Here is a 25352-nt window from a genome sequence, read left to right on the forward strand (position 1 = left end):
AGCATAGCTCTTCCGTCATTAAGTCTCTAAAAATAATTTATTGCCTTAAAAGTAAGAACAGGAATGTGGTTAGCGATTTACTGGTGAGTACAGATTGAAAGATAAACTAATAGACAATGTAAATCCAGAACAGCAAATAGAATAAAATAGCCAAAGAGCTATGTGGGACTATAATATGCCTGTAGCTATATAACCTGGATCCTGCCATGAAAATTATAAAACTCCATAAACACGGTTCTAGGACAATACTATTAACTATGATATTGTGTCCATGTTTAAGGTGGTAATAAAATTGAAATGCAAACCAGTAAAAGAATTTAGCATGATTTTAAACAACCTGATTCCTAAAACATAAATAAATAAATAAAAATAAAAGATTTGCAATCTCAAATATGAATTTCCCCCATTAAATAAATCTGAAAGTAGGCCTTGTGTTTCATAATAACTTCACTAACAAGGCAGCGGTCATAAAAATCACATATTCCTGGAGACCTCCCTGGTGGCACAGTGGTTAAGAATCTGCCTGCCAATGCAGGGGACTCAGGTTCGAGCCCTGGTCCGGGAAGATCCCACGTGCCACGGAGCAACTAAGCGCATGCACCACAACTACTGAGCCTGCGCTCTAGAGCCCACGTGCCACAACTACTGAAGCCCACATGCCTAGAGCCCATGCTCCGCCACAAGAGAAGCCCCCGCAATGAGAAGCCCGTGCACCACAATGAAGAGTAGCTCCTGCTGTCCACAACTAGAGAAAGTCCCTGTGTGGCAATGAAGACCCAACGCAGCCAAAAATAAATTAAAAAAAAAAAAAAAAAAGGTACTTGTACCTTGCTTAAAAAAAAAATCACATATTTCACTTTCATCCATTCCTATAAATACCTTCCATCTTTGGGTGGGGGGCGGAATTTCTAAATCTCCACTGAACTATTGAAGTATATAAAATGTTTTAACACATAAAAAAACAGCAGCAATGTTATATGAAAAGACCTGTAAGCAAAAAGTTACAGACTTGCATTTTTAGGCAAGTAGTATTTAGATTTATTAGTAGTAAGGTTCAAAGGTTAAAACTAAGAAAATGCCAGACACTTTGAAGGAGGGGCTAGCTCAGCCAGGGGTCACATGGCAGCTGCTAATTGGAAAATGTTAAAAAGGGAAGGGGAAGGGCAGGGTAGCTGCCTTCTCTTCCTTCTTTGTTGTAACATTTGATTTTCACTAAAAAAAAAAAAAGAAAAAGAAAGAAAAGAAAATAGTAAAGAAAGAAAGAAAAGCTAAGATCTGTATAACTCAAAAGAGGCTTAAAGTAAATAAATCACCCCCAGGCAGACTGAGCACAGCTGACACCCCATCAAGGCTTCCTTGCAAAAATAGAAAAAAAAGACTGAATTTTAAAATCAAACTATATTTCTATAGTGAATTTTAATACAGAGAGCCTAATCATCAAACTAGCTAAATCTTTTTGTCATTACATTTACAAAATTAAAATGGCATAGTATATGCCATTTTATTTCTTGATTTGTCTAAAGGTTTATTTATATTGAAAAGAATGTATCTCTTCTTAAACTATCTTGTGTTGCCTTTTTAAGAAGATTACTTTCAGAACTAACAAGCTTCTAGAAGGTAAGTCAAATCAATGATAATTAAATACTGAAAACTATAGATCAATTAATTATAAAAAGCAAGTTGTGTTTCTTTGAAATCTTTTAAATGGCATTTTTTATTAGAAAAGTTGCGGCACTAATTTTTTTTTTACTAAGTACACATTTTTTATGTCTCTATAAATACTGTTAGACTCCTTAAAATACATTTTTCCTTAAGTATACAATTTTTACATTTAATTCAGAATGATGAACAGAATTTTCATGATTAATGCTTACACTTCATTGACATGAGATAGGAAAGTAATAACCCATAGCTAAACTTAAAGTTGGATTTATGACATCATTTTGATTGTGCACATTAGCTGCAATTACCTGCACCACTCATTCTGAGCCACTAGATGGTGTAAAAAATAAATTTAAATGGTAAATTTTCATTCCATGACCATGGAATCTAAATATAACTCTGAGAAAGATTAAACAAATTTCTAGGCATATAACAAAGCTAGTGATTTCTATATTTATTGCACTTAAAAAAAAACAATCAATACATAGCATCACCTCTACCTTGATCTAGAAACAAGTCCTTTTGAGCAATTCTTTGCTTTCTTCTTCTAAGGGCCTTGAGTTCTGCATTTATAATGATACTCATCATTCAAACTGCTGTCATCATTCACATATTAAATAAATTTATGATATTAACTTATGGTCTATGTTTGCCAAAATTTTTATAAAAACTGGAAGACCAAGCAAATATAAAATTAAAGAATCACCAGAGCTTCCTATCTGAACTCACCCAAAGCCAGGTGGGGAAGTAAAAGTCTTCATAAATATATCCTGACCCCCAAAGCAACCTGACAACAAATAGCCAAGATGCTCATCAACAGCCCAGAATTTGTCCAAATTCCATCAAGAGAAAACTAACTGTCCTTCTTTCACCCTCACTAAGATCAACCTGGTTGATTCTACTAGGTCCGCAGCTGGGTAAATATGGGTATTTACTCATCCAGCCAATGGTGATAATGTGCTAACAAAGCCTTGTCTCTTCTTTCAAAAACCAAAATGAGCTCCAGTTAAAATGCCCATCTCTAGAAGGCCTCTCATGAAATGCTGCCAGTGGAAATTTAAACCTTGTGAAAGGTTGATAAAGGAAGTATTTTCAGGCAGCCCATACCCAAATAACAGCATTTAGAAATTTTAGATAGGAGTATATTCTTCCTATGAGGTGGATTACCACCCTTAGCTCTATGACAGGCTTCACATATAAAATTACAGTCATCACAAAACAGGTTTGGGAGAAAAGGAATGACTTCCTCCAGAATCCTAGAAATATGACACACACCTATGATAGTACTTTCAATTTCATATTCACAGAAAATGATTTTCTGAGGCAATGGCAGAAATAAGACAAGCTTATGGGAACGCTGCTTGCGCCACAGCCTGTCCCAGAGGCTGGTACTCTGAGGCTTTCAGCAACGAAGACAACTTGAAAAAACAAAAAACAAAAAACAAAGACAACTAGATTCATAAAGAAGGCTTCAAGAACAAATCCACATGGGCTTTGTAAGTTTCATATTTTACCACACAAACATACTGGCTACATGCCATTTATCCCTATAGTCTGAAGTTCCAAGTGGAAGCTAAACAACCTTTTAATTTTATATGCGATTTTACACACAATTTAATTTTATGCAGCTAAATTGGTGAAAGAAACTGTGAGCTAAGTAAATTTGAGGAATGATTCCAAGAAAGTTTCTTTTCAAGAACTGAAACTAATCAGTTTGTTTTCTATATTAAGTAACTGACTCAAAAAGCTGTCATTTTAACACAGGACTATTGAATGCTCTGTAACAGGCTTAATCCAAGAGTTGTGATATGGCTATCTACAGCTTCCAAGAACTGAAAGTATCTTTCTAAAAAGAAAAAAAAGAAAAAAAATGCACTAGCGAGCAGAGGACTGAGAAATAAGGGACAAGTCTTATTTGGGCACCTCAACCAGCAATGATCAAAGTTGGCTGTATTTACTTACTATTTTCCTCCAATCTACAAGGGCTTATATCTCTCTCTCTCTCTTTTTTTTTTTTTTTCTTTTTTTTTTTTGGATTCCTGGTGCCTAGAATGGGCCCTTGCACATTTTAGGCACTTTACGACAGCTACAAATTAAATACAAGTAAGGAAAGAAGGGGGAGGGGGGGAGAAGAGAGGGAAAAAGGAAGGAAGATAGATACAGGCATAAGAAAAAAATAGAGCAGAAAGCTCTGATCTGGGAGTCAAAACACCTTGTTAAGTAATGGCTCTGGCACTTTCTTGACCCAAATTCCCTTATCTGTAAAACCAAGGATAGATAGATGAGCCCTAAGATCTCTCACTCCAATGTTCTATGATTTTCTGTATATAATTTTATGCACCAGTCAACTAGTATTTAAATTAAGTGACCTTATTTCCAAATTCTCTTCTGTATCTAATAAGTCATATTATCTTTCTGAATAAGTCATAATCTTTCCAAAATATTTCTCTAATCAACAAAGCACATTAAACTCCTAGACTTATGATTTATGTAACATTTCCTTACTTATATTTAAATAGTCTCCATACATCTTTTGTTTCTAATGTGGCCTCATGAAGTAGACTGAGGGAGATATTTTTTAACCCCCATATTACAGTAGGCAAAGTTAAAGTATGAAAGTTAAAGGAGCTCATGCATGTCATTAGAAGTATAATCAATTAAGAATCTTGACCTTTAGATCTAAGGCCAGAAACATTTTGAATAATCCAGTATCTTAAGAGACAGAAACAATGATTTTGTTTATATAAGGATGAGTTCATAGCAATATACTTTGCTATTATATTTACAAATACAATTATGTTAAACTTAAAAAAAATTACCTAAACCTGTCTGAATAGAAAAGGATTGCTTTTAAATTGCCGGAACACCCGATGTATTTACATAAAGATGAAAAACTTGTTATATAAACACAGTGTTACCAGTAGTGAATGGCAGACAAAATCAGAATAAGCACACAGAAGAATAAAAAGGAAGAGGAAAGAAAAACATAATAAATAACCTAATACCTTACAATGTTAACTTTCACATAAGTATATTGTTTCTGGAGAAGGCAGTGTGTGGATGTGAGCCAAAGGCTGAAGTGATAGGTAAACACACTGTTAAGTTGAATCCTGTTATCTGATTGTGTTTAAAATTTGATTATATTTCACTTGACAGAATAATTATTGTGAACTCCCAATTGTTAACAAGGACCTAGAAGAATTCCAGTTGGCATTTTTCCCCTAGTGTTGTAGATCCAAATGCATAAAAATGCAGCATTGTATTCATGCTTTACAGTTGTCATTTTGGGGTATCTGCTTACCTTGCTAAGAATGTAAATCACATCACCACGTTTAAATGACAATTCATCAGAAAGAGCTCCTGTGCAGTCCCACAAACCCTGGTAAAAATTAGCATAATCGGTGCTTTTATCTCCTAGGAAGAAGAAAGAGAAAACAAGAGTTAGAGCTTTCATGTAACGGGCCCTCACTTAAAAATGAACAAATAGCAAATAAAGGGCCACTTCAAACCACCAAAAAACAGTCTAAAAAAATTCTGTCCTCATTCAAAGAACACTTTATAACATCCACCCAAGAATCCTACTTCTTGCTCTCATCTAATTAAGGACCATTTTCAAAAAGATCTAATTTTGAATGTCTTTTCTTTCCTCTCTCCTTTTCTTGTTTTTACCTAAAACTTGTAATTGCAACATGTTTCTTCAAACCAGCACCTAAGTTACTTCCCACTTATTTTCTATAACAAACCTAAGCCCACTTGCAACATGTTTTGAGGATGAGTCAGCCTCCCTGTATAATGAGCAATATCCACGAGACGTGATAAACACGTTGTGAAATAAGCACCGTACAGAATTTGGACACATCATAAAAATAATAATAATAAGGGAGCTAAGGTACAAATATAACCAAACGAGGTAACAAAATAACTTTTTGAAATTTAAACTTCAAAAAAAAATGCCTCAATGGCATATATATATACTTCCATCATTGGAAGTCCAGTATATATACTTCCATCATTGGAATGTCATCTTTGAATTCTGAGGGGATAGCTGTGGAGACACATGCTGCCATACAGACCATTAACTGATATATATATATATATATTTTATATGGACCATTTTTAAAGTCTTTATTGAATTTGTTACAATATTGCTTCTGCTTTTTTTATGTTTTGTTTTTCTGGTCACGAGGCATGTGGGATCTTAGCTCCCCGGACCAGGGATCGAACCTGCACCCCCTGCATTGGAAGGCGAAGTCTTAACCCCTGGACCACCAGGGAAGTCCCTAAATTTGAACTTTTTCAAAACATAAAGCTGGTTAAAGGAAGGGAATAAAATGAAAGTAATCTAAAGGATAATTCCAGCTCTTATCTTTAGGGACTTTTGTACCCAAAGCCTCTCAAAGTTATTTCTAAAATATTTTAGCAACTTTGAAACTGCCAGTGCTAAAGCTGTATTTTCCAAGATTTCTGTCAGCCCTAGTTTAGGACATTAGGCTCTGAATAAACATGCAACATACACTGGAGTTATCAGCTCATCCTTCTAACAGCATAAGCACAATGGATGTGATGTGTTCAAACTGCCATACAGACCATTAACTGATTGATTATTTAGCGCTCTCCGCTCTATAATACCACAATAAACCGGGTAATAAATGCTTTGTCACTTATACAATGTGGGTCGCCTGAAACACAGCACAGAGTTAAATACACTGGCTGCTTTTGTTACACTGCAAACTGTTTCCTGTTTTTAATTTCATGATAATTGAGTTTTGATGAGTTAATGCAAAAAGAATGCAAGCAATATCAATAAGATGTCCCTGTATTCACTAACCAGGCAGAACATACACGTGCTGACAACTTCCATCATTGGAATGTCATCTTTGAATTCTGAGGGGATAGCTGTGGAGACACATGCTGGATCAGGGTTGTCATCTTAGTTTTGTTATATGGCTCTCAAACAGCAGGCTCCTTGGCAATTCTAGCACAACCGGTCACATTAGCGTGTCAGGAGGGCGTTCATCTTATTACACATAGTTTGTGATTTATTCAAAGTGTTAGGTTGATTAGAAATGTAAAAAAATTCTCTTTAGTATCTGAAACATTTTTTTAAAGCCAAAAAGAAAATCTGAATAATATGGAGTCTGACTATTTAAGAAGTAAGACGCGACTTTTCCACTATACTTTTAAGAAAATAAACAAGGACAATCCTCCTATTAAAGTTTTTCCGCTTGTTTTCTAAGACCTCAAAAAAAGAGGGGGGACGGGGGAAAGGAGGGATAGAAGGAGGGAGGGAGACAGAGAGACAGACACCTTATTGACTTTTCCACTCTAGCATTTGAACACTCATCACAGAAGCTAGCAGGGATGTACACAAGCCTGGGAATCCAACCAAGAACTAACAATGCTTGTGGCCACCCTTCATTACATTTTCCCCCTCAAAGCATATGTTATGGAAATTCTATGAATGGACACTAGAGGGCACTCTGGCTGGACAGGTTTCTCCAAACATTGTCAAATTTTTTTAAGAAAAAAATTACTTAATAATGAAGTGAATGATTTCCTTTAAAAACCACTTATTTAGACAAATAGGGATTTAGAAGTTGAAACATTCTAGTCAGATTAAATCAACTGCTAACTGGGTCAAATGTTGTGCCCCATGCAGTCCGTCAGTGTCAGTTTAAAAGTCAAGGAATTAGAGCAAAGAGAGGATGACATCATTTCACACGCAAGGCCCTCCCCCATAGTCACTGGCCAGGAGGTAAAAGGATCTAAATAGCTGGTTTCCCCAGTCGAGCCTCCTGTGTGTTGCCCATGCTGCTCAGCCTTAGGCTTGATCCTAAAAGGCTGAAGAAAGAAAACCTGGGTTAAAAACTAGAGAAGTTTTGGCTTAGCTGAAGCATCCCAGTGGGTTCTGCAGGTGTTCAGCCTGCTGCTTGCTCTTTCCTTTTTCAGATTCTCTCACAATAGTTTTTTACTCAGTAGATTTTCAAACGCAGGGGAGAGGGAAGAAGGAAGAGAAAAGTATATGGTGATTTCTAACACATAATCCTTATCACTTTGGGGGTCTCTCCTCCCCTCGATGCGCTTAGTGAAACTCCCATTAACACTAATGGGAGTTACAGAAGCACAGGAGGGGAAGAGAGACCCCAACCGTGTGCAAGATGCATCTCTCCCTAGATGTGCATCATGGGCATTTCATAAAATCTCACTGCTGTAAAAAGGCAACAGAGCTAGTGATCTGGCAGTCCTGGGAACAAGATGCATTTTCTACTGTGCTTTCTGCAATCTTGATGATGATGTTACCCAAAGACCAACCTCATTCCTGTGTCCCATATGTGAGCCCTGTTAAAGAATAGTAAGTTGTTTATGTCACATGGCTAGCTACCTGTACACACAAATTGACTAGTCTATTTCAGCATGCAATATTAGTCATGATGTAGAACAGCGGTCCCCAACCTTTTTGGCACCAGGGACCGGTTTCATTGAGGACAGTTTTTCCACGGACGGGGGGTGGTGGAGCGTGGGGTGGGGGGAATCGTGGGAACGGTTCAGGCGGTAACGCGAGCGATGGGGCGGGGCACATGAAGCTTCGCTCGCTAGCCCACCACTCACCTCCTGCTGTGCGGCCCGGTTCCTAACAAGCTGCGGACCGATACCGGTCCGCGGCCCGGGGGTTAGAGACCCCTGACGTAGAAGAATCACAACGGGGGAGAAAACCTGGCAGTCTATGTTCATTAGCCTTAGTCTCCTTCGGAAAGTAATGTCAAAATTCTTAAAATGAATTCCAGACATAAAAATTAAGAATCATCTTGCTCCTCAGAGAGCAGCAAGCTCCTCTGGTTTACTTTTCTAAATTTTAAGTGTGTCTAAACATACACAAAAAATTATGCATCGATATCCTTGGAAGCACCGTGGGTTCACAGAAGTTAGCACTGTTCACTTATACACTGAAAAGATAATCCCTGTGAGATGTGTTTTTTAAAAACAACAACAACAACAAAAAATGGGATGGAGCATAATGTCATAAACCACCGATAAGCTTACATTCTGAATACAAATTAAATCGGTTTAGTTGTCTTTATTATATGAATTAATTTTCCTATTCCATCCACATCGTGATCTATGTTTTCAAAATTATCAAAAAAAAAAAATCATCTCATTATGTTTCTTGTCCTAAGAAGCATATATGGTTAAAAAAGAAGGTAAAGAAAGAAAGAAAATAACATTCTAAATTAGCTGGCTTGTGAAAGATTTAAACAATGTATTTGCTCTTGTAAGTTAAACATGCAAAAACAGATCACTGAGCAAGAAAAACAGAATTGTTATGAAAGTACAAGCTAAACATTGGAGATATTGACTTTTGCAAAAATGAAAAGATTTTTAAAACATGATGACAATGGGTAAAACACAATAATAAGATAATGGAGAATCTCTCCTTGGGTAGTGTTATAGGTGTAAAAACTATTTTAGAAAGGTAAGCATACTGTATGATGTTCAAAAAAATCAAATGGAATCTTTATTTTTTATATGCAAGCTACATAAGCTTAAACATGAAATAACTTGTAAGAAATACATGCTTAGTTTTGGTTTTGCTTACATATTTTACATTAGAGTAGTCTGAAAAAAGAATTTTTCCTTTAGTAAAATCAGTCAATGTGAAAAATATAACATTCTTGAGTAAGGTTAGAAGTTCACATCACGTGATGCTCAGCAAGATAGTAATACCCTTGTCAACTCACTGCCCTGCACAGCAAACAAACTTCTAATGTTACATCTTTGACAGCCTGGGGAGAGCAAAGGTCACTGGTATGCAAAAGCATTAAAACTGTTGCTTGAAAAGAATTTCATGTCACTAAAGATAAGAATTATTGCAGTGCTTTATAGCAATTGCATGAAAAGGTAGATCTCCTTATTGCATTCCTTTGAGGAAAAACTGACTTGTTCTTCCTTCCCTCAAAGGCAACAATTTGGGAGATAGTTACTTTAAAAGGGTTTTGGGAAAACACAATTGTTTTAAGCCAAAACACTCGTATTTGTGGAAAGAAGATTTGTATGTGTCCACCTTCTATACCTGCACAGAAATTAAAAAAAAAAAGAAAAGAAAACGACATGCTTTTGGCAGAAGCTTTATGATAATAACAAAACGTATGTACTTAAAACTGCCAGTGAACATTGTCCTCAAGGCTTTGCTCAGCCTTGGTGTTTATAGCTGCATCTAATGACTTGTTCCTCACTTCCCTTCTGAAAAAAGCAAACCCAAACCTTTTGCAGCAACCTGCTCCTGCTTTCCTGTCCAGGTCCGGAAATCAGGCCTCTGTTTCCTTTCTACATGCCACAGTAGGAAGGACTCGGGAAGGCTACTTCCTGAACACACACTGCTTGACCACCCTGCCCCTGACAGCTTGAAAGAGTGATGTATGGACATATCAGAGAGGGGAGGTGACCCCCAACTATAGCTCTTTGCAGAACATGGGATGATATGGCAGACCTTGCCCCAGCTGACATGTGGCTGTGAAGAGGTGTAAAGTCCTGATAAGAAGGCAGCCCTTCTCTTCTTTCTGTGTAAAATAATTGCTGGTTTATCAAAACTAACCTCATGCTTGCACTACAGATATGGTTTATCTCCTGCTATTTGGAAATAACAAGCAAGAAAAGTTGCCTTTATCATGTGATTCCGTACACAGCACGTGCAATTATTTTTCCAGTCTTAGTCATAATTAGTACCTGGGGCCACGTGCCAAGTGGAAAGGGATAAGGGGAATATCCTTCCTAGCCTTCCAGGCCACCACTGTTCTTTTCCCGTTTTTAAGCTGCTGTCACTGGACTCTGGCATTTCTTACCCAATTCATTTGCTTTCTGTGTTAATCATATGCAATGAAGATATGCATGGCCAACATTTAAACAGGCTGCAGATCAATTAGCGGTCTTAAGTTTATCTGATTTTTATCAAAGAAGACAGAGCTGTGGGTCGATTGTCAGAGCCTGTGTCAAGTTGACCTTTTCAGAGATGTCTACATTGCCAGTCCCCTGGGCAACTTGTTGTCCCCTGTTAGTCTCTGAATGGCAGAAGTCTGTTCTGCTCAAGCACAAAGTATACACAGATGTCTATATTACATTCTTATAGGTTTGACAGCAACTGCATGTTGTATCTATAAACTGTCCTTTAACAGTGACACTTCCTCAATGATGATAAGCTAATTTATGCAACTAAATCTCCTTTGCGCAGAAATGAAAGCTAATTGAGTCGTTACAAAGTAATTCAGAAAGGAATACCTTGTATAAATTGGCTTACTTTATAAATCCTTCTCAAGTGGTTTTCATGCATCCTAAATGGGTCTAAGAAGCTTATCAGCCATAAGAGGTCCAGACCCAAGGAAGGAGACAACCTCGGGGAGCTGAGGACACATCTTTAGAGCAGTAAGAAAGTGACGAAAAGGAAAGTGAACAAAACCAAAATAAGCTTTCCCAGAAAGCTGCACAACTCATTACCTGTGGTGTGGTGAACACTGTCCTGACTCATCTTCCTTTGCCCCTCCACTTTCACCGGAGCTCCATTCTCTTCCTCTTCTGTAAATAAACAACATAAATGGGACACTGAAGGCTTTCCTCAGGGAGAAAGACACAGTACTCACCCCATCTTAAGAGCAAAACTACAAGTGTATAACACATAAATATTCCTTTTCAAAGAATGAAACCACTCGACATTCACATCCCCTTTTCAATAACCTAAAGCTGAACAAAGAAACCTCTAGCTATTTCCAAATAGCAACCTGACCAGTTGGCTTGATAAAATTTAAGGTATGTCCTAACGTTTCACATATTTTGTTTTAAATATTCACAGAAACTCATTGGGAATAATCTTAAATCCAGAAAAGCCCTAAAAATGCAGTAAGATGACACCCGGCATTATACGGATTGACCACATTATACTGTGGCATGAGTACCACAGATAAAATCATGGTCCCTAAAACAACAGCAGAGCAAAGAGAAAATGTGTGATATAAAATACAGTTAACCTAGAAGTCATTCACTGAGCATCAGATACTTCATGTTTTCTCAATTGATCATCACAGGAAGATACTAGAAGCATCCTCACCCTTCAAGGTAATACCCCCCAAATTACACTGAGGAACTACTATGTGTCATACACTAGAGCAGATGTTAAGACTTCATAGGTAAACCATTTTAAAGCCTCATTTTACAGAGAAATAAACTGAGACTCAAAAAGATAAAGAAACTTCCAATGTTTGCTATTCAAACTTAGGTTTATGATTACAGAATCCATGTTCTTTATCCTGCATATATTCATATATATCTTCATGTTATTTCTACACTCTCCCATCACACTCCTTTCCCAAGTTATAGGAAGAAATATGATGAGATTAAATAAGAATTTAATCTCAGAGTCAATAGGCTAGTTAATCCTCTTACATCAAAGAAATACTTACTACATGACCACTTGCCCCACCTAAGGATTAATATACAATTTAGAAATATTTAAGGCAGGACATATGGACAAAATGGCATGTCAAGGAAAAACTGGGATCAAAAAGAATCGTAATTCCAAGAAAATCAAAAACTTTAAAGAAAAATATGCAAAAACTACAAATACAGTCATTATGACTATTAAATAATTCAACTCATGAATCTTCATTGAGCATTAACTACCTGTAAGAGAGAGAGGTTCTACCAGAAAGGCAAGGGTAGTAGGAAGCTTCTGCCTTCAAGAAGTTACAGCCTAGAGGGGATGGAAGACAGAACCTAAAGGAAAGTGGGATAAGGGGCATAAAACCTGACCTGTGAGGTACAAGGTACTGAAGAAGTGCAGAGGAGAAACCAGCCAACTGGGGAAATACCATAAAGGCTCTGAGGGATGGAGAGAATCTGAATAAGGAGAGATGAGAAGGAGGAAATTTCCAGACAAGGAAAGGCATGAACAAAAGAACAAGGCATGAGCATATTCATTTTGGCTAAAGAATGTGGTTCTCTTGGGACTTCCCTGGCGGTCCAGTGGTTAAAACTTCGCCTTCCAATGCAGGGGGTGCTGGTTCAATCCCTGGTCGGAGAGCTAAGATCCCACATGCCTCACAGCCAAAAAACCAAAACATAGAAAAAACCCAGAAGCAATATTGTAATGAATTCAATAAAGACTTTAAAAATGGTCCATTTTTATCAAAAAAATAATGATAATAAAGGCGGGGGCTGTTCTTGTAGAATAAGAGCAGGATGGGAGATAACGCTAGTCATTTGGGCAAACTGTTGAGGAGCCGTGAACATCCTGCTGTGGATTTCAGACTTTTACATGTTTGGTGAGGAATAAGAGTCCCCCCAAATTTCTGACGCGAGAAAGGGCAGGACTGAAACTGTTTGAGGAATGGCTATCACATCCCATTGTCCCAGACAGCCTCGATGAGAGGTGTGGGGAGAGAGACCACTCCTAGTCTAGCTAAAGGGGAAGTCAGTCCTGAACTGAAGGGGCAGAGGAAATGGAACGGAGATGGTTATGAGAGGGGAAGGAACTAGAATAGACAAACTCTGCCTGACTGGATGTGGAGGGCTACGGGAAAAGAATGAGCAACCAAGGATGACTCAGGTTTTGAGCTTAGTTAACTGAGAAATGGGAACATCATTACTAAAAAGAGAATAGCCAAGATAAGCTACTCAAGGGGTTGTGTTTCTGATATGGGAGATTTAATATACTGGTGGGGCAACCCAGAGGAAATGTCCAGGGGCAACTGGAAAGCTTGGTAGACAGTCAAGAATGCAGATGTAAATTTAGAAGTCTCATGCAAATTTTAAAGTGGTGATTAATAAAAACCAGCATCTAACTCAAGCTTGAGAGTTACTGTACTTACAAGATAATTATAACTGTTTCAAATTTTTGTAACTCAATTCAAACAAAAGAATGAAAGCTGCAATATAAGGAACAGCTGGAAATCACTGGCACTTTACACACATTAAGTTAAACATAATATTGGCAATTTAATATAGTTCAGCCAAATAGTAAAGAATACATAGAAGACCTAATAAAAAGTCTAATACTAAATGCTGTCTCTTTTCTCTTCAACAGTTATCTCACTTATGTTAAACCTCAAGGACTAGTTATCATAAATGGGTCAATAGGGTGTTTTCATACAGATTTTAAAGGTATTAGGGATATTTACCGTCATTTAGTCCAAGCTACTCGTTTTACAAATCATTAATTTTCTCTGAGGTGAAGGAGAGAGCTTTCTTTACTTTTCATACTTTCTCTTTCCCCAGTACTCCCTCTCTTCCAATTTGGTCACAAATTCAATAGTAAGAAGTAAATTCAAAAACAGTTAAGGGCACTTGTCCTGAAGTCAAAAGCTTTAACCACATCAATACAGAACGCACTATTCCTGGCTCTTAAGAAGAGACTATGGGATTTAGTCTCACCACCCAAAGTCAGTGTCAAGATATCATAAAAACTATGAATAATTACAAGACGGGCTTCCCTGGTGGCGCAGTGGTTGAGAGTCCGCCTGCCGATGCAGGGGACACGGCTTCGTGCCCCGGTCCGGGAAGATCCCACACGCCGCGTAGCAGCTGGGCCCGTGAGCCATGGCCGCTGGGCCTGCGCGTCCGGAGCCTGTGCTCCGCAACGGGAGAGGCCACAACAGTGAGAGGCCCGTGTACCGCAAAAAAAATAATAATAATTACAAGAATTAAGTGGGGAAAAATCCATTCTTGGCAAAGTTGTTAATGAATTTAGAATTTATTACTAAGAATTTATTATTTTATTAAAATTTAAGTACCTATTATACGCACAATCTATTCTTAAACTATCAGAATGATATTAAAAATATTTACTGTGAAGTATCCAAATTGAAATCCATGTGAGATGCTTAATAAGTATTTTAGAGGATAAGATGCTCATTAAAAACACTTCCTTTCTCCTTTGCAAACCTAGAACTGCTATCTTTAGGTCAAAGCCTTCTGTGTTTCAAATATCAATTTTTCTTAACAATAGTAAAACAACGCATTTTATCTTGGGCTAACAGTACAAACAGCTTCCATATAAAAGACAACAAAATCAAATTTGGTGTGTGCTTTTTTAATCTTAGGAAGAAAAGAACTCAACCTGAATCTTGAATAGACTCTGGTACGAGGGAGATGTTCAAGAAATACTAAGTGAACAAATGGATTCCAAAATCATGAAAATAAATCCTACTACTATATTCATTTACTAACAGAGCAAACCTCTCCACATCATTCAAAAAATATATAAGGACAAGTGATCAAAATTCTAGGTAATAATCACCTTCACAATACATTAGAAACATACAGATGTTGTTTTATTTAGGTTTATAATTAAACTTATTTTATTTGGGGGTTGAGGCATGATGTCATTATACGATACTAATTAATACCTCAAAAAGTCAATATGTGTGGGTTAATATATTCCATTCAACATTTTAATAACAGTAAACAAAAACAGCTCAGCTATGCAATAAAATCCATCAAACCATACAGATGGTTATAAGGTTTTCATTATGTGGTTTCCATGGCAATCATATTGCAAATCTGGAAGCTTCTTGCAAACAAGCAGCTTGTATTTACATGCCTCTCAGCTGCAGCACAAAACTCTTCAACATGTGAAGTTATTATTCCATTCACACATTGTTAGGAGAATCACCGGGAGATTTCTTTTTTTTTGATCATACAAGATGAAAATAACAATAAAGTGAACTAATTACAGAAGATAACTCAAGCATAGTCATACATTTACTAAATAACCAATGAGTATTAAAAATGTTCTTATAGTCATTGAAAGGTTTTTAACATTAAACCCTGTCAAAAATATGAGACCTCCAGGAACAACCAGACCCTAGAGAATCTAAAAGCTTGAATTCTACTTTCACTCTTTTTTGGATACATATTAAGCCTTTTTTTCTGAGTTGAGCAAAGAGAAAAAGAATAGCAGAAAACTGAGTCTTCCCAGATGTTTTCAGAATGACTACCATTTGAGGAAATGCTTCCTGTGGGAAAAGTCAAGACCTTTCTTTTTCCCTGCTAGATTAATCAATTTAATTTACAAATTGATCCAGTTCCATAGCAGATGGATTATTACCCTAATAAGGATCAAAGATCTGTCTAGCTATGCAGTTTTTACAAAATGGCTATTTCTGACTTACTAACATTCTTTTTTAAGGATAAATAACCGAAAAAACAAAAGTGATAAGCAACTGACATGTGTAGCTGACATTGCTTAGAAAAGGCTAAAGACAATTTGTTAGCACCAAAACAGGATGTGTGATGTTCACATCATGGCTGAGGACTGATATTATCATGTCTTCCAGGGGGGAAAGAGGACGACAACACAAGAAAATCCTTGACTCACATGATGATTACCTTTCTCACTAAACACCTTCAGAAAACAGCTCTCCTGAATTACAATGTAATTTTAAAAAGAATAAAACACAGAATCAAAAGTTATGCTCTGAAATAAATCTTGGGTTTAGATCTACCTGCCGAGGCTTCATCTGATTATGAGACTATATATTTATCTCAAGAAACGTTAATATGTGTTGCTTCAGTGTTCACACTATATGCATTTATATCCATTATGTAACTAAATCCTCATAACAATTCTATGAGGTAATAACAGGAACTTTTTCCTCTTTATGGATGCAAAAGTGACATTTACAGAGCTTGAATAATTTGCCCAGGTTCACACAGCCAGTTAGAACAAGAGCTGGGATTTAAACTTTCACATCTTTCACTGAAGCCCCAGCTCTAAGCCATGGTGCCATTTCCTTGATTTTCAGTTCATAGATACAGTTTTTGCTAAAATTTCTCGTGAATATTGGCTGTTTGTGGACTTGGAAAACATTTTCACATAAGTGGGTAGGTTCTATCCTACTATAGCACTGTATTTGAGGTACATCTTAGGTTAAGCAACCCTTTCAGCGACGGTTTAGAAACAGAATTTCACGTCTGGCTGTGTCCCAAACGTGCATCTTCTTTCGCTTCTCCACTTCTCCTTCCCCACCTTTAATGTTCTACACACTCAACTGCCCCTAAAGCCAGCACACAGTATTTGCTAGTTTGTAAAGGTCCCGGGTGCAACTCATAATTGAAAACGGATTTATTTCTGAGGCCATTCAGCTTTACCTTCTCACTTTATTTCAATAAGGAAAACACGGCTAAATGGAGATGGTAAAGAGGAGCCTTTCTACACACGAAGATCTGAAAGAGGTTCACCTACATTTCAGAACAACAGGCTATCCGGCACATTTCATCAAGGGTTCAGGCTCCAGGGAGTTGCAAGCAAGATGCCCCTGAGTAGGAGGAGATGGAACAGATGGGATGGGGAACTGAAGACACCTCCAGCTATAGTCCTAGCAGTAAGATGAAAAAGAGGGAGAAGCACAGGAAGGATTTGTACAAACGGCACCTCACCTCCTCTCCTCTCCCCACACCTGGGGCAAAGCTCTGAAGCCGGCGGAAGGGTTAGAGAAGTGAAAGAGTAAAGTCAAAGGGATATGGCTGAGGGAATTCAAAATAACGACAATGAAGAAAAGTGAGTTCCTTAAGGGCCTATAAATCCTGGACTACTCGGAACTTAAAATATGGCACTTCTAAAGGTTTCTTCCATCTATTTAATAGCCTGACATATAGTTTATAGCAATAAAAGATATATTTTTCTAAAGATATAAGCGTGTGCCTTTTAGTATTATGCTAACTTCAAAATGTAAAGAAAGATAAAGATGCCTGGGCTCCACTGGTGGCGCGGTGGTTGAGAGTCCTCCTGCCGATGCAGGGGACGCGGGTTCGTGCCCCGGTCCGGGAAGATCCCACATGCCGCGGAGCGGCTGGGCCCGTGAGCGATGGCCGCTGAGCCTGCGTGTCCGCAGCCTGTGCTCCGCAACGGGAGAGGCCACAACAGTGAGAGGCCCGCGTACCGCAAAAAAAAAAAAAAAAAAAAAAAAAGATAAAGATGCCTGAAATGGCAGTCATGTTTACTCTCCTGGAAATTAGGCAAACTGAGTCCTACTGTTAAAGGTCTAGTTACTCATGCAACCTCGACACTGTTTCTAATTCTCAGTGTCTTCTCTGTAAAGCAGAAAGAATAATGTCTATCCCACAGCACTTTGAACAGGATTTGGAGAGGACAATGAGATAATCAGATTTCTCAGGGGGGGAAAAAAAGCACAATTAGCATGCAGTATCAAGTTCACTACCTGAGGAGCTGGGTGTTTTGCAACAACTTACTAATTTAGCAACCGAGAAGGTTAATGTGATATAAAAGGCAATAAAATAAGCAATAGTTGTTCAATCATAGAAGCTAATTTTCAACCTGGACATTCTATTCTTATAGGGTTTAATATGAAAAGGTTATCACTGCTAAAATAAATGCCTTTAGAGCACAGTGAATTTCTGTACTATAATATTAAAATTCATAATTTATACATAAACATGAAAATGCAAAAATAATGATGGTTCACAGACATTAAACTTGTTAACATCATGGTTGGGATGTTGGGAAAAAACTCAAATTCAAGCAAGGATCTCATTTGACAGAATTGGGAGAAATCTTAGAAGGGAAAGACACCTTAGCTATCATCCAGTTCAACTTCCTTCTTTCATTAAAGGGGAACTGAACTGGGGTGTTGAATGACTGGACCAAGGTCATGGCACTTCCACCCTGCTCTTCTCTCCCTGCACTGCCTTCTATGCAACACGCACTGAAGACATTTCTGCTGCTCTAGATGTACTTCTCTATTAAGTAGCAGGAGCAGTCTGACATACACTTGATCATCTACAGGCAACGATGGCAGGCAAAGAAAGCACATAGGTTAAAAATAAGGTTTTACTAGGCCAGATTCCATCAGTCAGAAGCAACTGTGAGTCTGCAAATGATCCCACTCCTAAAGAATACTAGACATGGGGAAATTATGAAATGTGACTCCGCCTTGTCCCAGTGTATTCTAGTCAGTGTATGCTATAATATGACATTCTTCTAACTATTTCACAAAGCTCAAATTCTCAGCTTTTTAATTAAAGTGTACAATAAATTATGTAATATTAAAATTTACATCCAAATTAAATTATTTCTCAGTTACAGTAACCTCTACCTGGCTCTGGATTTCTGGTACAATTATACTTTGCTACATTTAAGTTCTTTTTTAAATTTAAATTAAACTTTTTTCTTATTATTCTTGTTACAAAAGCAATATCTGTTCATTGCTGGAAGCCAGAAAATAGAGATAAGCAAAGAAGAAAAAAAATTTTCAATCACAGAAGACCTATCCATAAACCCTATTAACATCTCCTTCTAGACAACCCTTATTCAGTTTCTGGTTTTTCTTTATTCTCATTTTTAATAAAATATCCCAAATGTATATATATTTCATTATAAACTATTTTGAATCCATCCCATTTTTAGAAAGTAAAATATTTCATCTTAACTTAGATTTTGGTTTAAGTTTCATTCTGTAAAAAATACTATCTAATATACATAAGTTGGTGATAAGATCATTTAATTGTAACATGGCTGTTTTATAAGGAACTGTCTACCATAGCCTTAGGAAAAAGGCAGATCTACGAATGCAGAGTTCATTTGTTACAGGCTTTGACTCTGTTTCTGATGCCTGCTTATGCAAATACACTCAACCTCTTCACGTGCGGTGCACCTTAACCTCATTTTCAAGAGTCCAAGAAAGAAAAATCACAGGCCCCTCTAAGAGGAACCATCACCCATTTGACTTATTGGTTCTATAATCCCTTATACCAGCAGTGGTTTCCAAGACCCTTTCGGGGCATAGAGGGTCTATGAGGTCAAAACTATTTTCATAATAAAATTAAGATATTTGCCTTTTTCATTGTGTTAACATTTGCACTGATGCTGCAGAGCAATGACGGGTAAACTGCTGACACTTCAGCGTAAACCAACACAGTGGCACCAAACCGTCAATGTATTCTTCACTGCCCTGCAGTAGCATTAAAAACAAACAAGCCAGTTGCACCTAAGAGTGTCCTTGATGACAAATTATTATTTTCATTTAATCAACCTTGAATACCTGTCTCTTTAATATTCTGTGAGACAAAATCGAAGAATGCATAAAGAATAGCCGCTGCAGCTCCAGGTGTGTGGGAGATTGAGTGGCAAACTGAACTAGCTGCTTTTTTCATGGAACACCATTTTTACTTGAAAGAATGACTGACAGACTATGGTTACCCAGACTTAAGAATCTGGCAGACATTTTCTCAAAAATGAATTAAGCAAACTTGTTATTTTAACAAAAACAACTGACATTTATTGCCCATGATAAAATTTGAGCTTTCAAGCAAAAATTAGAATTTTAGAAACTTACATCTTAGGATATAAGTTTGATAACTCCTCAGCATTTAAGGACTTTTCTAATGAGATCAGTGGTGATATTAATGAATGTGATGTTTTAATTGTACCATAACTGTGTCAATATTTAGAAGTTCTGCAAAATGTAATGAACCAATATTTTCCAACTGACCAATGCATGATGTTACAAAAGCATGCATGGGTAAAACATCCATTCAAAGTACAAGATGGTCTCCTGAATTTTGCTGTAATACTGTGTGGAAAGCTCATTGATATGGTTTTGGATTCCACATTGCAACTAGCCTTTAACTAACACTTGTCAAGTTTGGGTACAGTATCAAAGAAGAATATCCACCATTACCTGCAAGGATTATTAAAATACTTCCTTTTCCTATTAGTACATATCTGTATGAGGCTGGATTTTCTTCACATGCTGACTGTACTTAAATTAAACAACATATAACAACAGAGTAAAGGCAGAAGCAGATATGAGAGTCTAAATGTCTCCTATTAAGATACACATTCAAGAGATCTGCAAATACGTAAACCATGCCACTCCTCACTCATATTTTGGGAAAATATATCTATTTTTCCAAAAAAAAAGTTATTTATGTTCACATGTAGTGGGTTTATCATTATGACTTTTAAATTAATTAATATTTTTAATATTTCTCAGTTTTAATTTCTAACACACTAAATATTAAGAGGCATAACCCACATAAACAAAGGAGTCCTCAATAATTGGGAGTCCTCAATAATTCTTAAGATTGAAAAGGGCTCCTGATTGCAGAGGGCCTGGGTTCGATCTCTGGTCAGGGAACTAAGATGCCACAGGCTATGCGGGAGAGTCAAGAAACAAAAAAACCCACCACCACAACAAACAAACAAACAAAAAACCCAGACAAACAGAAAAGACCTCCTGGGATTTAAAAGTGTGAGAATTGCTGCCCTGCACTTTCTAGGGTAGTTTTAATTAAAAATCTAAATATTGTTGATCCACAACATGAAAAAACTGTTATCTTGCTAACCCAGAACACTGCTTGATAATTATTTTATACTCCCAAAGCACACAATCTGAGGATTGAATCAAATTACTGTTGACTCATATTGAGTTGTTGACCAAAATCCCGTGTTCTTCCCATTTTCTGTGGGGCAAAGTCTTTCCTTTCTCATACTTGGGCAACTAGATTTTTGGGGCAAGTGTGATATTTTATCATACTTCATCCTGTTAGATTTGATCCACGATTTTGGTCTATTGAGAGCATAGCCTGTATATATCTACTCAAGGCATTCATGAACATGACAGTATGACAATTCTGAGAACTAAGCCCTAAGGTGATCACAAAATCAATTGGTCAACACCCTTTGGGCACTGCTGTACAGTCAGTTATCCAATGGTCTTTATATCCATAAATATTTCATAAGAATTCTGGCCAAATGCCTCCCTGAAGGTATTGTCTTTGTTATATGTCTGTCATTTCCTTGAACCCATGTTGGGTTCTACTCTAGAATCATTATTTCACCTTCTTTATGGCATAAAAGACACCTTATTTTAGTAGTTTCTCTGGAGTCCACTTCAGAGTCTTATCTGGGTCAGAAGACAAATTAAATTCTACTCATCCTGAAGACAGGGCTCAAATGTCCCCCAATTTAGGATGCTTTTCCCAAATCCCTCCAGGCAGCTGGCCACTCCCCGCTTTCTGCTCTCACAGCCTTAGTTAATACAGAGTATTATAAATATTTGTCTACTAGTCTACTTGCCTCCAAGTGTGAACTCCCCAAGGGTATATTTACATTACAACAGCCTAACATGGTGGGGCTAGAACAAAAAACTGTTTTCCATGAAAATTTGCTGAATAAAAACTAAACGGATTTGGGTTAGCTGGGTATTCTATTTGAATCTCTGCCTGTCCTGGGCTTCTGTTACCTCCTACCAATCTTATCAGTTGGAGAATAATTCTTGACAGAAGGGAGCAAATAAAATAAAAACTAAATTGTTTGCTTTGAATTACTGCCCCTAATAATTTCAAAAACAAACAAAACCAGAGAGCAATTATATACCTTTTGTTGTCTTTAGCATAATTTATAAATTTCAGCTATTTTCGTATTTTCTTTGGTTATTTGGCCATTTCAATGGCTAATATATGTCTCTTTAAAAGTTACACTCATTGGATAGATTCTAGCACAATGATATATTTTAGTTTCTCTCCCTTTTTTTTCCCCATTGAGATCCTTTGATATTAAATGGTATTTTAAAACACTTGTCTTTAATACCATACATGGTGCTTATTCTTTCTCTGAGTTTTCTGAAATCTGCCTTCCTAAAGTCTAGGCAAACATGTCTGGCGGAGGCCAGTTTTTTTCCTCACTGGCTATGATGGATTCTAAGATGACAACTGCTTTTTGTCTAATTTTTTCCACAATTAAATCTGGGTATAGCAGCAGTTTCCCTATTTATTTATTTCCCTATTTATTTCCTATGTCCTTCAGTCTCACTCATTTTTTAATATGCTACTCCCACACTTAAACTATATCAAATAGTAGAAAGAAAAAGAGGCAATGGTAATGACTGTTTATTGCTTTTCTGCCCTCTCCACATTCTCATTGTCAGTTACTCTTAGTTGAATATTCCTTGTTGCTAAATACTAAAAAAAAAACCTAACTACCCTGATCCCTGGCTCTGTGTATCCCAGACATAAGAAGCTGAGAGGGTGGGAAGAGAGTCACTCGCAATCCCCCCGTCCTTTGTCTTCAAATATCACTTGCCTTTTAAACTTTTAAATATAGGCATACTTCACTAAATAATACTAAATAATAATATAAATAATAATATAATTAATAAAATCAATCATAATGGAATCAGAAATTAATCCCATATTAATCCCAAAAGATACAATGGAACTACAGAAATGCAAATAAAATTCATATTCCTGAAGTTCACATTATCCTCTTTCACCAGCTGTATAAACTTAGACAAGCTAATTAAACTCTCTGAGCCTCAATTTTCAATCTGGAAAACAGAAATACAAAAGCTACTTTAGATAATTATTGTGAGAATGAAAAAGTTGAATGCCCAGTGCACAGAAGATTTTTAACAACAGTGATTATCATGATAATCTAAGAATGTACTGTGTACCAAGCAACATGCTAGCCATGACACTATACGGTGAAATCTTACTCAATCCTCAAAACCCTGTGAGGAAGGTATTGCTGTTATCCCCATTTTCAGATGAAGAAACACAGGCATAGAAACACTTAAGTAACTTGCTCAGCATAACACAGCTATAAGAAGTAATGTCAGCATTTGAATCCAGGCAGCCTTCCTCCAGAGCCCAAGTTCAGAAGCACTACACTTTTTCTTCTCATTCAATGTAAGACTTTGCATAGATCACTTATTTGTTAATTAAACAGCACTTTAACATATTGCCATAACATTCAACTTATGAGAAAGTTGATATTCACGATGTCATATAGACATATATTCTTACTTTTAACACTCTTCAATGACAAAATAACTTGGCTAACTCTGACAGTCTAAAAAAAAAAAAATACTTCCCTTGAAAAATAGTGTACACTGCTGAAAAAGAGAAGAGTCATGTTTGTAATGGCCACAGAAAGTGAAAAGCTTGGCTTTTGCCCCTCCATCTTGCTTTCAGTTGGAAGGCAGCTTGCAAATGGAAAAATCATCTCCCACCACCTCCCTCTCAGAGACTGAATATGATGAGAAAACAGAATAAGGCCAAGCTCTGAAGCAAGCAGAGCCGAGAGCAGCTTCTGTCCTAGCCAGGAGCCCAAGAAGATTGATTAATCCTGAATAAAATAGCTATAGTTCCTCACTAGATCTGACTGCGATCAGACATGAAAAATGCAGCAAATTAAAAACACTTTACATAGTATAAAAGAATGGCATTCTCAAAATACAAATTTCCATGTACCTATGAGGGACTATACATAGACTTACAGAATTATGTTTTTAAAGCATTTTCAATTCTAAGGTGAGAGGTATTTTTTTGACACACGAATTTATGATAAAATACGTTACAGGGCCTAGAAAATGAGAGACCTTCTAAAACTAGAATATTTCTACAGAGAGGAGTTGCCAAAAGAAGCAAGGTAGAACCCGTAGGGGAAAGAAGGGGAGGATAGGCACACAGAGTTCATCTGATGGAGCTCTTGATGTTCATTCCTGCAAAACAGTACTTGATGTTCTTCAAAGTACATAAGAATAAAAATTTGAGCTTAAAAAAAAACAACACACTTGCTCTGTTTTGGGCCCCTAAAGGTATGGATGAACTCTCATTTGCAAAGTGTCTCTTATTGAGATTGCAAACCTAAGGCCAACATAAACAAAATGTCTGCTCTTGGGTATAAGAGCCAGGGTATTTTTAATGTACATGGTGGACAAACCAGATCTTACTTTTTTAAGGTCTCACGCAACAGCGTCCCAGGGTAGCAGAGGGAATAACCTTATCCATTCTGGAAAGACAAATCCCTTAGGCTCCCTCTAGGAGCCTAGAGTCCAGGCAGTGTCTGAGCTCCAAGACTAATCACCCCTAGCCTATTTTCCAGCGTGACAAAGTATTCTTGTTTTCTCATCCCCAATCCACAACTACTCAGATATTTCTTTAAAGTTAAATGACAGTTTACAAACTTTTCCTGACAATTTTTAGTTAAGACTGATGTTATGCTATAATTGTATATATTAAGAATGCAATTTAGGGTTTATTTCTATCTAATTAAAAAACACAATCAAACATATAAATTTAATGGCATGCCCATCTATAGTACCTAAAGGGGCATTCAATGTCTATTTGTCCTTCCTTAGAGTAAATCACTGATTTAAAGAGAATACATGAAATGACAGGTGAACCTTCCAGAATGGTCTAATGAGGAGAATAATGTTAACTATCTGAATGTAGTTTAACTGAATGACTTATTTATACCTACTCTAACTAAATAAAAGTAATCTTGACCAGCTATTATAGAATTCAGGTAGTTATAAACAGTTTTATCATATGATCTTCCCCTAGCTTGGAAAATAATTTCTGAATTTAAAAAACTCAAGAAGAAAAATTATCTCAATATAGTTCACTTCAGTGAAGAAATACAATACAGTACTTGGCATGTGTCCACAGGAAAAGTCTGGCTCCCAGATGCTTCTTGCCAGGCCACAGTGGATTCAACAATGTTTAAACAACTGACAATGTGCACTCATAGCACTGATGACACAGTGACCAAAAATTCAGCAAGAGCCTGTCTCATGGGTATATTCATATATTGAAAAGTAATATCAAAACGAAATAAATCGTAGACACACATTACAAACGTGAAAGATTCAACTCAATTCAGTTAGGCTTTTTAAAAATATATG

General features: G+C 36.9%; 1 protein-coding gene across 1 annotated transcript in view; it reads right to left on the bottom strand.

The window, feature by feature from the left end:
• Positions 1-25352, bottom strand: part of SKAP2 (src kinase associated phosphoprotein 2) — a 153795-nt gene that overhangs the window by 9439 nt on the left and 119004 nt on the right. The window contains exons 10-11 of the mRNA XM_007466073.1: positions 11149-11226; positions 4964-5076 (exon numbers count right to left, since the gene is read on the bottom strand). Of these exons, the coding sequence (XP_007466135.1) occupies positions 4964-5076; positions 11149-11226 (191 nt within the window). The remainder of the gene's footprint in view (positions 1-4963; positions 5077-11148; positions 11227-25352) is intronic.

Source organism: Lipotes vexillifer, unplaced genomic scaffold (genome assembly GCF_000442215.2).
Source record: "Lipotes vexillifer unplaced genomic scaffold, Lipotes_vexillifer_v1.1 scaffold150, whole genome shotgun sequence".
Classification (NCBI taxonomy): Eukaryota; Metazoa; Chordata; class Mammalia; order Artiodactyla; family Lipotidae; genus Lipotes; species Lipotes vexillifer.